The 15371-nt window shown below is 35.8% G+C and overlaps 1 protein-coding gene across 1 annotated transcript in view; it reads left to right on the plus strand.

Annotated features, from left to right (window-relative positions):
* Window positions 1-15371, plus strand: part of LOC311290901 (rho guanine nucleotide exchange factor 26-like) — a 164275-nt gene that overhangs the window by 86705 nt on the left and 62199 nt on the right. Inside the window, exon 11 of the mRNA XM_084409646.1 lies at window positions 5167-5321. Within this exon, the coding sequence (XP_084265772.1) occupies window positions 5167-5321 (155 nt within the window). The remainder of the gene's footprint in view (window positions 1-5166; window positions 5322-15371) is intronic.

Raw genomic sequence — 15371 nt, forward strand, 5'->3', positions numbered from 1 at the left:
TGTCCACCAACGTTTACCATCCAACCTGACAGAACTGGAGAGGATCTGCAAGGAGGAATGGCAGAGGATACCCAAATCCAGGTGTGAAAAACTTGTTGCATCTTTCACAAAAAGACTCATGGCTGTATTAGATCAAAAGGGTGCTTCTACTAAATACTGAGCAAAGGGTCTGAATACTTAGGACCATGTGATATTTCAGTTTTTCTTTTTTAATAAATGTGCAAAAATTTCAACAATTCTATGTTTTTCTGTCAATATGGGGTGCTGTGTGTACAATAACGAGGAAAATTTTTTTTAACTTACAGTTTTTCTCGATTGCTTAAACACTATAACCAGGCTTTTGAACTAAAATTTCAAAACCATAATGCCATTTATCAAAAAGCACACCCATTTCCCTAAACTATAAACACTATTCCCTGTTTTGACACATGAGTCAGATTTGTTGAACTGTCACTGCAAAACTCTACACACAAATCCCTTCATTTCTCATTGCCTACACCATGTTGTCATTTAGAAAGCACTAGCATTCAATATTGTTCACTCAAGTCAGCACAGCTTCAGCTCAGTTAGCACACAATTACCCAGGTGGAAACACTAGGAGTCAAAATTTAACACACATCAATCAGATCCTTCAATAGATAGATAAAGGGGCCCAAATCAGTTTATTGAGTTTTGGAACAATGGATCCAGAAAGACGTGAAGGAAGAGATCGAGAAGGGATAAGGAGGAGGAGGAGGAGGACGAAGGGCAAGAAGACAAGCAGTCTCAGATGAAATTCAAGCCACTCTAGTTGCCCATGTCTTAGGCAATGGTATGACTATGAGGGAGGCTGGGCTACGAGTAAGGCCAAATTTGAGTCGCTTTACTGTCGCCTCGAGAACCTTCAGGGAGGTGTGGTGGCAAAAAAAATTCTATCACTGAATAAGAGACAAACATTTCCAATAGTCTTTGATGAGGTGTATTTTCTTGCAAGAAAAGGCCAGCAGTCGTACAGGGTCACAGAGTGGCTGCAGAGTGTAACAGTGAAGGTTGGCCATCCTTCATCCTTTAGTCTTGACTCCAGAATGTTATCTTTCTAGGCAAATGATGGTATTTCAACCATACGTGGAACATTCTTAGACGTGTTCATCATATTGTCTCCTTGAGTGGATCGAGGCCCTCCTGTCACCTACTAACACTCTTTACCATTCCAATACAATTCCATATTAGAATAAGGTTTTGTGTGTGCTCTTTTACTGTCATATGATGGTCACACACATCTTACTGTAAGTAAGTAAATACTGTAAAAAAAATTTAGAGGAGAGAGTAAAAAAAATATATACTTTTTTTTGTGTGTGTGTGTGTGTGTGTTGTACTGTGTAGTACATGAATGAATAAAAATGTGCCAGTGTTATCCATTGGTTGTGTCTTTTGTGTTCATCATGTGAAAAGGTTTGTGAGGCGGGGAACCACAAGTAACATAACTTACCAGTTTTGGAAATGTTGTTTTGAATTTATTGCACCAGTGTGTTAGACTATGTTGTAGTGTGTGTGATTTTGAGGGCTTGTGTGTCCAGTGTGAGGGCAAAGGTTGGTTTTTCAGCAAGAGTGAATGGTTTTGAGTCTAGAGCTTCATTTTGACCTGAAAATAGGATGTTTGGGGAATTGGGTGAGACGTTATGGATTTGTGTTTACTGTTTTGAGAATATGAGGCATAGTTTCAAGAAATGTGTTTAAGCAATCGAGAAAAACTGTAAATGATTTTAGCAAATGGCTGCAATATAACAAAGAGTGAAAAATTTAAGGGGGTCTGAATACTTTCCGTACCCACTGTATATATATATAATTATGTTTTGTCAAAAATAAAGTCATCAACTAAGATGTTATTATAGTGTTTGTTCCAATGTAGGCTATATTCAAACTAATGAAGCCTTAACTTTGAAATAAATATTATAAAATGTATACTTTAGTTTTTACAAAGAAAGATTACACTGGAAATATTGTTAAAATTGTAATTGTTATTGTAATTGTGTAACCTTTTATACAATTAATAAAATAGCAAAATATATATACAAGGATGGATGTAAACAAAATCTTAAAAGGTCAATATAAGCCTTCTCTTTAAATTACTTTTATTGTGTTTTATTAGTGACACATTTGGGTAGAGAATATATTCCAACATTTTCTGAAAATACAGTATGAGAACAATTAACTGCACAATTACTAGAAATGTTTACCTTGGATATTATACAATTTGCATGCACAATTTGTGGATAAAAAACAACAACTGTGAAACTATTTTATATATATATATATATATATATATATATATATATATATATATATATATATATATATATATATATATATATACAGTGAGGAAAATAAGTATTTGAACACCCTGCTATTTTGCAAGTTCTCCCACTTAGAAATCATGGAGGGGTCTGAAATTGTCATCGTAGGTGCATGTCCACTGTGAGAGACATAATCTAAAAAAAAAAAATCCAGAAATCACAATGTATGATTTTTTTAAACTATTTATTTGTATGATACAGCTGCAAATAAATAAATACCAAATCCAGGTGTGAAAAACTTGTTGCATCTTTCACAAAAAGACTCATGGCTGTATTAGATCAAAAGGGTGCTTCTACTAAATACTGAGCAAAGGGTCTGAATACTTAGGACCATGTGATATTTCAGTTTTTCTTTTTTAATAAATGTGCAAAAATGTCAACAATTCTGTGTTTTTCTGTCAATATGGGGTGCTGTGTGTACAATAATGAGGAAAAAAAATGAACTTAAATGATTTTAGCAAATGGCTGCAATATAACAAAGAGTGAAAAATTTAAGGGGGTCTGAATACTTTCCGTACCCACTGTAAATAAAGTTCTTTGCAATCTCACAGTGTAACTTTGTCTCACATTGTGATTGTATTTCATATTTGAAACTGTATCTTACAATTACCAGGCTTCCATAGGCAACAGTCTTCTTGCAAGGTTCTTCTGTGAAAAAAAGCATATGCATTTGTACAAGTAATCTGGTTCTGTTTAGTTATCATGAGATCAAAATGAACAGTTCTTGTTTTTATGGAATTTTGCAGTTTATCCATGCGCATTTTTTTTTTTTTTTTACTTGTGTGTTACTAGGTGTTGTGTGCGCTGTGTAAACATGATGGCTTTTGTAGTTCTAGACTAAATGTAAGCATGCATTTACTCATCTCACTTGCACAAAAACACATTCAGTATTCCTCAAAATGAATGAAAACAGTGAAATGCAAACTCAGAATATTACACAAACCTGCAATAATTAAATGTATTAAATTACACATATACTCCATGTATTTAATCTCACTTTATTAAAGGGATAGTTCACCCAAAAATGAAAATTCTGTCATCACTTACTCACCCTCAAGTTGTTCCAAACCTGTATAAGTTTCTTTTTTCTGTTGAACACAAAATAAGATATTTTAATGAATGTCAGTAATCAAACAGTTGATGGTAGCCATTGACTTCCATAGTACGATACCATGTCTGGTTACATGTCTGGTTACCAACATTCATTAAAATATCTTCTTTTGTGTTCAACAGAAAAAAGAAACGGTGAGAAAAAGTAACGCAAAAGTAATGTAACTTTTCATAAAAAGTAACACAATATCGTAATGCATTTTGTAATGCACTTTTTAAAGGAACTTTCCTCAACACGGGTGTTAATATACAGTGAGGAAAATAAATATTTGAACACCCTGCTATTTTGCAAGTTCTCCCACTTAGAAATCATGGAGGGGTCTGAAATTGTCATCGTAGGTGCATGTCCACTGTGAGAGACATAATCTAAAAAAAAAAAATCCAGAAATCACAATGTATGATTTTTTAACTATTTATTTGTATGATACAGCTGCAAATAAGTATTTGAACACCTGAGAAAATCAATGTTAATATTTGGTACAGTAGCCTTTGTTTGCAATTACAGAGGTCAAACGTTTCCTGTAGTTTTTCACCAGATTTGCACACACTGCAGGAGGGATTTTGGCCCACTCCTCCACACAGATCTACTCTAGATCAGTCAGGTTTCTGGGCTGTCGCTGAGAAACACGGAGTTTGAGCTTCCTCCAAAGATTCTCTATTGGGTTTAGGTCTGGAGACTGGCTAGGCCACGCCAGAACCTTGATATGCTTCTTACAGAGCCACTCCTTGGTTATCCTGGCTGTGTGCTTCGGGTCATTGTCATGTTGGAAAACCCAGCCTCGACCCATCTTCAATGCTCTAACTGAGGGAAGGAGGTTGTTCCCCAAAATCTCGCAATACATGGCCCCGGTCATCCTCTCCTTAATACAGTGCAGTCGCCCTGTCCCGTGTGCAGAAAAACACCCCCAAAGCATGATGCTACCACCCCCATGCTTCACAGTAGGGTTGATGTTCTTGGGATGGTACTCATCATTCTTCTTACTCCAAACACGTTTAGTGGAATTATGACCAAAAAGTTCTATTTTGGTCTCATCTGACCACATGACTTTCTCCCATGACTCCTCTGGATCATCCAAATGGTCATTGGCAAACTTAAGACGGGCCTTGACATGTGCTGGTTTAAGCAGGGGAACCTTCCGTGCCATGCATGATTTCAAACCATGACGTCTTAGTGTATTACCAACAGTAACCTTGGAGTTTATCCCGCCGTTAAAATAGCAACAGCGCCAAGACCCGCCCACAAAGTTACTTGCGCTTTGCGCTTTGACACTTGCGTTTCAGATCGTTAAAATAGGGCCCCCAGTGTCTTTTCGAGTACTTGGGTACTTTGTCCTTGGAAGTGGCAGCAATGATTGATAATAAAAACGTTTTATTATTATTATTATTATTTTTTTTATTAGTTAAATTGGAAAAACAAATAGGAATAGATTTTGTACACTATTCTTGACTTGAAATCTCCTAAAAAGAGCATAACTGAAGCAATGGAACCGATCTCTGGGGTCTCGAGACAATCTTTTTTAAAAGCTGGCTGATTTATTATTTTATTGTTTAGCAGTCAAAAATGCTACATCCCTATCTAACTATTTTATTCACTGCTCTTAATATATGTAATTTGGAGAAGGATGAGGCCTTTTTTTATTTCTTCATGTCATCTGTCTTGCATTAAAAACATTAACAATTCTGTTTGGCTCACATTTTCTCCTTTCCCACATTCTCTCTGCAGCCATTCCCACTGGTGTCGTCCTCCCGCTGGATGGTGAAGCGTGGTGAGCTAACGGCTTTCGTAGAGGAAAATGGGATTTTTTCCAAGAGGACATCTCGCCAGCAGGTCTATTTCTTCCTCTTCAATGATGTCCTCATTGTCACACGAAAGAAAAGGTGAGCTGGAGACCACAAATTATATCTCTCAAACAGTGTCCAAATGTGCCTCTGTTTTACCCCTGCTGTTATTGTGCCCTGGAGGATACTATAGAAAACAGGAAATGATTTGGCTAAAGTGGGCGGATATGAAGGTACAGCTTGTATGAATGGGTGGATCCTGTTGCAGAGACAGAACATAGTTAGCTTTACCACTTATTCCATAAGGAAATGACAGAACTCAAAAACTGTTGTTAGGAAAAAAAGCAATTGAGAGGGCAGAATTTTGTATTAAAATAAACAGGTAATAAAAATTGTCACACAACGTCAAAGTATCTGCACTACCCTCCAGACGGTACCTACGATCATCTTTCATGTGTAAAATACAACAATGTGGAGTGGGATTTTACCGTTGGCCAGTGCTCAACATCAATATTTGTATATTATTATAAATAAAATATTGCTGTCCTATCAGGTTAAATAGTCTGATAAAAATAAGGCTAAACCCTTGAGTCTTCATTTCATTTGACTGAAGTAAGACCTTGTGACCACTGCAGATGACACGTGCAACTCACAGTGCTCCAGATTTTGCTTTTATGAAAATCTGTTTGTCTTGTTTTTTTGTGTGCATTCCAGAATGTGATATGCTGTTTCCCTTGATTCTGATTCTTGTTTAAATACATTTATTCTGCCACTGTGACTCATTTTCAAACTTTTCTGTAATTGTCCTAGACAAACATTGTGTTTTGCTACCAAGCACAAAGCAACTAAAATAGAAACATTAACAAACATTATCTTCATCATGTAACTCTGTTGACGGTGGTGTCCAATAGGACAAGAACTCATATTAACAAAAGATGATAACTTATCGCTTGAATGATTTTGAGCCTGGTTAGGACACTCTGTTTTATGGTCAGGTTTTCTTCTAAAATTGTTTAGCTTGAAATGACACATTTAGAACATTTCACCTTTGAGGCTTGCAAAATAAACATTTGTTTTGTAGCAATGCATTGATTAAAAATAGTGTTTTTGTGTCACATGTCTTATTGGCCTGTTTGTACAGTCTCTGCACAGTGTCAGTTTGTCAGTTATTGTTCTGGTCAATTTTTGGGAACATTCTGCACACTATGACAAGGGGACGGCCTCCAGGAAAATGAGATGGTTTTCATTTCTACTCCAGCGAGTGCGGCCCCCAAAATCTGTGTCTGGGATTCAACTGAAAAGCTTTTTTTTTTTCAATCATTGTGTGATATTTATTCTGGTACGCGGTCTGTACAATATGTGAGGGGAGCCTGAGTCACACTACTCGCTCAAATCTGAAGCAAAACAAACCCGTGCACGCCATCACGCTCTCTCAACTTCATCCCTCTTTTTCATTTCCTCTCTCTCTCTCTCTCTCTCTCTCTCTCTCTCTCTCTCTCTCTCTCTCTCTCTCTCTCTCTCTCATTTTCTCTGGTTATGTAACTAACACTTAAATCAGCTGGTTATTTTTCTGTTATCTCCTTTCTTCCTTTATGAATCTATTTATCACGCACACATACAGTATATGGGCTGAAGTGTTTGTTTCATTTTGCATATCCTTTTTGCAAAATAATAATGTTTTTTAGTTGTATAGACAATAGAAAAGGACACCATGTTCAATACACTGTTGTTAGGCATGTTTATCAAAGTGTGAGTGTACAAGAAGTTTAACAAAAAGGTTCAGGATTATACGGCGACTACATAATCCATCTCTCAAATTTGTAATTACCAATATTACTGGGAATTTGTAATTACCAATATTACCGGTAATAGTATTTTAAATATGAATAGATATTTACCATATCTCTTCATACTAGCACAGAGGCCTGTGTGTATGTTTAAATGAAAGTGTGTGAATGTTTTTTCCTGGACCTGGAACATCTCTTGGCTGCTGGAGAGGATGTCATTAGAGCAGTAGGAACATCAGATTGCTCAACTGATAGAAATTCCCTGCTGGATGCTGTAATATGCAATTATAATACAATATGTCAGGAGCAGACGGTAGTTTAATTGTCCAGCACTCAGTTTGCTGATGGGAAAGCCGGTTAAAAGTTGACTAGTGCCAGTCCAGGTGCTCCCTGTTGCCAGAACTGAGAGAGGTAGATGTGGTTGATGTCTCTGACAGATGGCCAGGCCTGGGCAAAAAGGGTCGTTGTACATTTGTGTGTACATATCAGGACAGACTTGCCCTCTCCTAGTTGTGCGTGATATGATCGAAATCTTATTTAACGATAACAAATATAGGAAATCAAAGATACAAATGACAAAAAAAGTGCTTTAATTTTTTCAAGTACAGTAGGTCTATTTAAGGGTAGATTTAAGGTAAGAAATACTACAGATATTGAATAATGAAATGTGGAATAAAACAATGCACAGTCTTCACTGAATGAATTAAATATATACTGATTCTTATTGAGTGTTGTGTGTTGCATGGCAACTTTAACATTTCTGCTTTATATTGCTGAAGAACTGCATTGCTTGGCAGAATTTTTTTAAATTTATCAATAAATTAAAGCATTTTTGATTCTGTGCGCTTATTTCATGAAATCTTCCTAGGATATGTAGTAACCATTTTATAAAAGCTGTAACACCTCCCTTAAATTAAGATGATACATCTGAGGGGGTTCAACAGAATTCGACATGTACTGAAAATAAAACCACTTCATCAAACAAATGCTTTTCTATTTTGCTTTATTCCCAAGTGTATAACAGATAAATCAATATAAACACCAGAGCAGTCTTTGTTTTTGAGCATAAGAGAGAGTCAATAAAATGAAACTTATCATGATTGATCAGAGTTCGATGAATAAGACGATGATGGAGATGAGCTGACTGAGATCCAAACGATTATTTGAGAGCGATGCAATGTTATAATCCAATAATCCGAAATACTGTGAAATGGAGATCCAGTCCTGTCCAGTAGATCCGTAGCAGGAAACCCACGTTGCTTATGGAAGAACGAGTGGTAAATGGTGACCAATTAAGGATCACACATGCAGCATGGACCAACAAAGGTACCAAACAAACAAATCCAAAGTGTCCAAAAAGTCCTTTCTATATAAAAAAAACCCAAATAGTTCACATTAGCCTTTGTAATTTACAGTACATGACATCTCAAACCTTTATTAACCCTCTGGGGTCTGAGCTGTTTTCTGGGCCCTGGAGGTGTTCTGACATGCTCTGACATTTGTGCTTATTTCTGTTACTTGTGACATTTTCATGGCTAAAGTCTAATTACACTGTATTCAGCACAAACTCTGCTACAATAATATATCAGCAGCATGTGTGTAAAAGTTTGTAGTTTTGAGATAATGACATTTATGCGTGGTTTGTGAAAATACAAAAAAATTATTCTCACTGAAATAAGGTCATGAAACCCATACTGATTATTTCTTCACAAGACTTTTGAAAATTGTATGACGTAGCCTAGAATATTTGCTCTAAAACTATGTGAAAAATCACCCTGACTGCTCATTCAGAGAAGACAATATATTGATATATTTTGATTTTGTGTGATAAAGCTTTATGCGGGAGGGGCAGATCACCTCATTAATATGTAAGCTTTCCACACCTGAGAAAGACAAAGACACTCCCTAATGGCCCTATTAGGAGCTTATCAGGGCCCATCATTCTGAGCAACCTTGCACAAAGAATGAGGAGATTTAAAAAAGAATGGCTTTTAGATTGTTTGGATTTATTTACAACACAACAATCCAAAGATACACAACAAAAAAGCACTTATTGATAACAATGATCCAAAGAAAGAGACCTTTGTGCCATTCCTAAAAACATTGTACATACCTTTCATTTCCAAGGTGTTTGATTTTCACTTTACCATGTTCATGTACAGAGACATGTACTGTGAATGTTGAAGTCAGCAGGACTCAGTGGCATCTGGGCCCTGAAAAAAAAAAAAAGTGAACATACTGATATCAAGAGAAAGGCCTGCACGATTTTGGGAATACATTTTAGATTTTTCTGGTTAAAATTGCTTTTTAAAATTCACAGAATACACACACACACTCACACAAATGTTTCCAACAATATATTATATAATGAACACCAGGTTTGTTGTGCCTTGTAGGCATAAGCTATGCGCAGTGCTGCATAAAATAATAACAATATAGCAGCCTATATAAATCTTCCAAATATTTCAGTAACAACTAAGCTAGAGAAAAATATATTGATTATCATGTTACTTCAAATGTTTCCATTCGTTATGATGATATGCAATGAGATAATAGTAAAAACATGAAGCCGTTTGGAGCGTTTTGCTTTTCCAAAATATGATACATTCAAACGCGATCGCGCTCAAATATAAAACATTATGGTTACCATATACATATCTACGTTTGAGCAGATATCCACAAACACAGTAACAGTAAACACGGGTCTAAATATTATAATATTCACCATATATCTAGCAACAGTTCAACTGCAATGTGAAATTTATGCAACAATAAAAAAACTAATACGTAAGAATTTCTTTCCTTATCTTTCTTGTCTTCAAATCGCGTTCTTCTTCTGGGGTAAAGCCAATGTAAGCTCACAGCATGTCTTTCAAACTCGACGAAAAGCAGAGACTGATGAAGTGTTTTGTTTTTGAGGTAATGAGCGCGTTCGCGTTCCATGTGGAGATTTGCATGTGAATGTCTTTTGCGCGAGTAGGCGTGGTCAAATTAAAAGTAATTAGGAAGCGTTTGAGAAGCTGGACATCTTGTTGGTTTTATACAAATTACTTAAACAGAGAATATTTGTTTTCAGTTTGAATCCGATCATTTAAAAGTACACACTTAAATGTTTATAAAGGTATATGGCTCATAAATGTGTGACAAGTATTCGCTGAGTTTTGTTTCAGTTTATAGACGTGCTCAAGAAAAAAAAAGTTCACCGCAACGGAGAGGCAGAACGCACACCCTGTTTATTTTCTTTATTTTTCAAAAGCACAATGTTTTGATTTGATTGTAAGTGGACACATACAAAAGTAGAAATATCACAGATTCTTTTTTTATATTTCTTTTTTCTGTATGACCATAAATGACGGAGTAATTTAAGTTTAAAGTGCTACAATGTAAAGAAAATCCAGCAAAACACGCCCGCTCGTTTTTCGACCTCAGAGGGTTAAACAGTATACTCACGTTTGAGCGTAAACTTAAACAGTTCTCAAACAGGACTTATGAGAAGGTAGGTAGCCATGAGTTTAACCAGGGTTTCCCTCTACCAAAACAACTGACTTGCTTGTCTGTGATCGGGCTTATATCCTGTAATCTATTACCTCTAGTGGTAACGCACGTCGGCCCATATGTCTCATTCTCAAAAAACCAATAAAAATTAAAGCTGCAAGCAGCATTTATCGGGGTTCAAGCAGTTAAGGCCTTTAAGGCCTTTAAGCACAAAAGCATCAAAAGTTATTAAGTTTTATTTAGCAAGCGTGTAACCACTGACATAATAGATGGAAAAGACCGTCTAAAACAATACAGGCAGTTTACCATGGGAAATATATGGTTTTAAAGCTTTTTAACAGTTATAGCGCCACCTATGGTCCGATCTCCATAAAATTGTTTACTGTGACCTCAAATTGAACCCATAAACATGTGTACTGAGTTTGGTGAATATATCTCATTTACTTCTTGAGTTATAGCCATTTTAGTAAAATAGGCTCCTCCCACAACAATTTACCACATTCTAGTATTATTTACTATGATTCTAGCATGATTTACCATAGTTTACCATGATTTTATCTTAGTTTACCTTGATTTACCATATTCTAGCATGATTTACCATGATATACTACATTCTAGTATGATTTACCATTGTTTACTGTGATTCTAGCATGGTTTACCATAATTTATCATGATTTATCATAGTTTACCATGATTTACCCTGTTCTAGCATGATTTACCATGATATGCCACATTCTAACATGATTTATCATAGTTTATCATGATTTATCATGGTTTACCATGATTTACCCTGTTCTAGCATAGTTTACCATGATTTACCATGTTCTAGCATGATTTACCATGATATACCACGTTCTAGAATGATTTGCTAGGATTCTAGCATGATTTACCTTAATACACCACATTCTAGTATTATTTACTATGATTTACCATGTTTCTAGTGTGATTTACCATGATTTACCACATTACTAGCAATTATGTGAAGTGTCAGTGCAAATGAAGTGATAAACACTGACAAAATATGATTGTGTTATAATAGTTATTGTTATATAAGTGATTTTTTAGAGTCTAAATATAAATGTGAGCACATGTGAAAAGACTTCATTAATAAGTAGAATGGCAAGCAGAGGGCAGTAGAAGACCACTTATTGGCTCACTTTCACTTTAAACTTCATGATTTGCACCAGTTTTCTGCACTAAATCAAACTAGTTTTTCCATGTTAACTCCATAATGCATGCTTACACACACACACACACACACACACACACACACACACACACACACACACACACACACACACACACACACACACACACACACACACACACACACACACACAATAATGTGTTTTTTGGATATGTTATTGAGAAAATATATTTAATTGTCTATAGGCATTTCTTTGTGATCTAATAATATAAAACTATGTTACCAGTATAGGGCTGTAGCGATTCCTCAATTATAGTCAAGTACTAGATTTAAAAAAATCCTTGATTGCAATTTACCCCTCAGTAATGGGCAAAATACCAAAAGTGTTGCATTCCACAGACGAGAATCCAACAACCGCAGAATTACACAGTTTTCTAAGACAACGCGATATATTTAAAACCATTTACAGTCATAATATAGTATAGTGCTATTGTGAAATCACAAAGGCTGTGATTCAGTTAAATAAATATATCCTCTGTTTTTTTGTTTGTTTGTTTTTTTCACAGAGAAGACGCTTCAATTACATGAGTGCAGAGTACATGTTAAAATTACCTCAGCTCCGTCCACAGTAAACGCTGCTCCAAGCAAACTCAGTCTCTGCAGTGCTGTTTGTTTAGGTTTCCAATAACGTGCATTTGGGAACGCAAGTCGGACGCAGTTTGTGTTTCATTGTTGCACTGTTATCATTTATATTTGTGGAGCTGGGTTTCTCCAGAGCCATAGAGAGAAAGAGTTGCGACACTCTTTGATGTCGCCGCTATGGCTGTCACGTGGTTCATGTAAGCCCCAATAGTTCCAAAACATACGCTGGCTGTCATGTTCTTCTATGGGACAGACAGCAGCGATTGTATTATTGAACGGTAAATATAAAATAAAACACACACCCAAGTACTTTTTCAGCTGTTATTGCATTATTGCATTTTGTTAATGTCAGTTTTGCATTTGGAGATAAGTTTTAGACTATATTTTTGGAGGGAAAAGCTTAGTGTTCATGTTCGCATGGGTAGTAGCACTGGCTTTAGCGGCTCTAACTTAACTTTTCCATTATCATTCATCTGATGATGGACGTCTCATGATATTTATTTTAGCACAACTGGGCTGTATTAGGCTATTGGTTCCCATGATTTTGCTTATAAATTCCGATTCAGCCATTAGCATACCTTTGATCACGCAAAGAGGTCTGCGGTGGCGGTCCGTTCAGAATTCGCTTAGAAGCTATAGCTCACTTCTTCTGATGAAAGTGGCCACCCCCAGGACCACAACGTGAAACATGATCATGTTAAGACTAAGAATATAATTTTAAGATTAAGCCATACACATATTATCAAAACTATAACAGATTAAAAACGAATTTACGCTTTTATGTTTGGGTCTATAGGTAAGTGCAGAGTGAAGATTTTCCTCTATGGCTCTGGGTTAGTGTACAGAGTAGGCTAAGAGTAAGGGTAGCTGTAACTCAATCCAAGTAACTTAAGCAATTCACTAACAAAACACTTGTAACTTATGTTACAGCTATTGAGAGTTGAGACATCAATTAAGCATGGCTGATACAAATGAAGGTTTTCAAATAAATTATGTTTTATTAAACAATGACAGACAACAAAAAATGTGTGCTTGTGTGAGTGTGTGTGAACAAGAAAAACAAAAACCAGGGGCAGGTGATCCATGAAACAGACAGGACTGGTGATGGCCATAACAATCCTAGAGGTCCAGCATTGTTCACACAAGCTGCTTCACTCAAGACAACAAAACATAATGAAAAGTTAGTATATCCCAAAAAATTAAATTAAGATTAAGATTAAAAATAATTAAGTCGCTATAAAGGTGGCAGCGATTCATTACCGAGCTCTTACTGTCACAGCTGACGAAGTCGCGCTAGCTAGCTAGCAGGCAGTGCTTGAAAATTGGTTGAAACAACCAACATAAAATATAAATAATTACGCCGTGCATATAAAAATGAAGACCAGTATAAGCATCGCAAAGGGCCTCTGATACAATATAGACAGTTGACAATTCAAAAGAGGTCGATATTTCAGCAATTTACCTCTGGAACAACTCGACGCGCAGCAATGTAAGTGAATGGAGTCCAACGACCAAATGACAGTGTTTGGAACTAATCCGATCTTCATATCCCGGAAGTAGGCGGTTAAAAGCGCCGCCATTTTTTACAACGGAGGTCTATGGGAGTGTCGCAACTCTTTCTCTCTATGGCTCTGGGTATCTCAAACTGCTGTTCATTGTGATTTCAAAATAAAAGTTTAAACATCGCGATTTCAAAATAAAAGTTTAAACTCTCGCTCTGAGTTTGCATACTTTGATGTGCACATGTTCTCGTTCAAGAAATTACAGTGGCTGTAGCATTTCTATCGTACAGAAGTGGCCAAATATTAAAAGTTAAGTTGACATTTGAATTAATTGTTTGGACAATATTAAACAAGGATTTGATAATGCCTTAGTGTAACAACAACCAGGCCGCTGGCGCCCTCTGCAGGCATTTGTTATTTATGTACATAAGTTATGTTTATATTAGTTTATATAATTAATTTTACATGGGTATATTTTAACAGTGTTGTTCAGTAAAACCAATATAATTACTTACTTTGATACTTTACTTGAACCAATTATTGTTGCTTGTTATTATATATTTGTATTTTAAGTCATTTTAAAGGCTGTTGTTAACTTGAATCTATTTTTTACCACAATTTTTTTTTTATCCGATTACTTGAATAGAATACTGATTACTAAAATAATCGATAGCTACAGCCCTATCATAATAAAAAAGATTGCTTTTTAAAGCATTTGTTTGTTTCCCAATACTGAAAGCTAATGAAAAGATCATATGTAATCTTTATATTATAATATTATAAAGTCTAAATATGAATTATATAACAATATTAGGGAGTAGTATGATGAAATGACAGCAGGGGGCAGTAAAATACCACTTATTGGCTTAATATGTCATGTTATATCATTTTCACCTTTTTAACTGTTACAGAGGCAAATTTTGTCTGATCTGTCTGAAATTTTTCATGCTTATTAACAGTCATGAACATTATTATATGAAAATTATATGATCATAGATGGAAAAGACCATTCACAGCCAATACAGGCAATTTACCATAGGAAATATATGGGTTTAAAGCTTTTTAACAGTTATAGCGCCACCTTTGGTCCGATCTCCATAAAAATTTCCATGCTTCTTTAGCATGTTATGACAAATATGCGCATCAATTTTTGTGAAGTTCTGAGTTTTCGTTTAGGATTTATAGGCTTTTGAGTGTATTTTGTCACGCCCCTTTTCTAAATGACCCTATTATAGCCATCCAAATGCAAAAGTTCAACTTTTTTTTGATAATTATTGATCTAGAGAGTCCATAGAATTGTCCTAGACTGGTCTGGTTCCGATCGGGCGAAAAACCTAGGACTAGTTCGCAAAAGTAGGTTTTTAACATGTTTGCGAATATTTAATGAACCGTTTGATTGACAGCAATGGTTCTTGAGGCAAAGTTGTTCAGCATGAGCAGATCTATCAAATGATATGCATTTTGTGTGGATGAGTGTAACACCACGTGATTACAGAGCCATAAAAGTCGTTAGCGCCAACTAGTGGCCAATTTCTTTCAAAATTCTTACAGACCTCTAGGGCCATGAGTTGAACAT

Source organism: Rutilus rutilus (assembly GCF_951802725.1).
Source record: "Rutilus rutilus genome assembly, chromosome: 5".
Classification (NCBI taxonomy): domain Eukaryota; kingdom Metazoa; phylum Chordata; class Actinopteri; order Cypriniformes; family Leuciscidae; genus Rutilus; species Rutilus rutilus.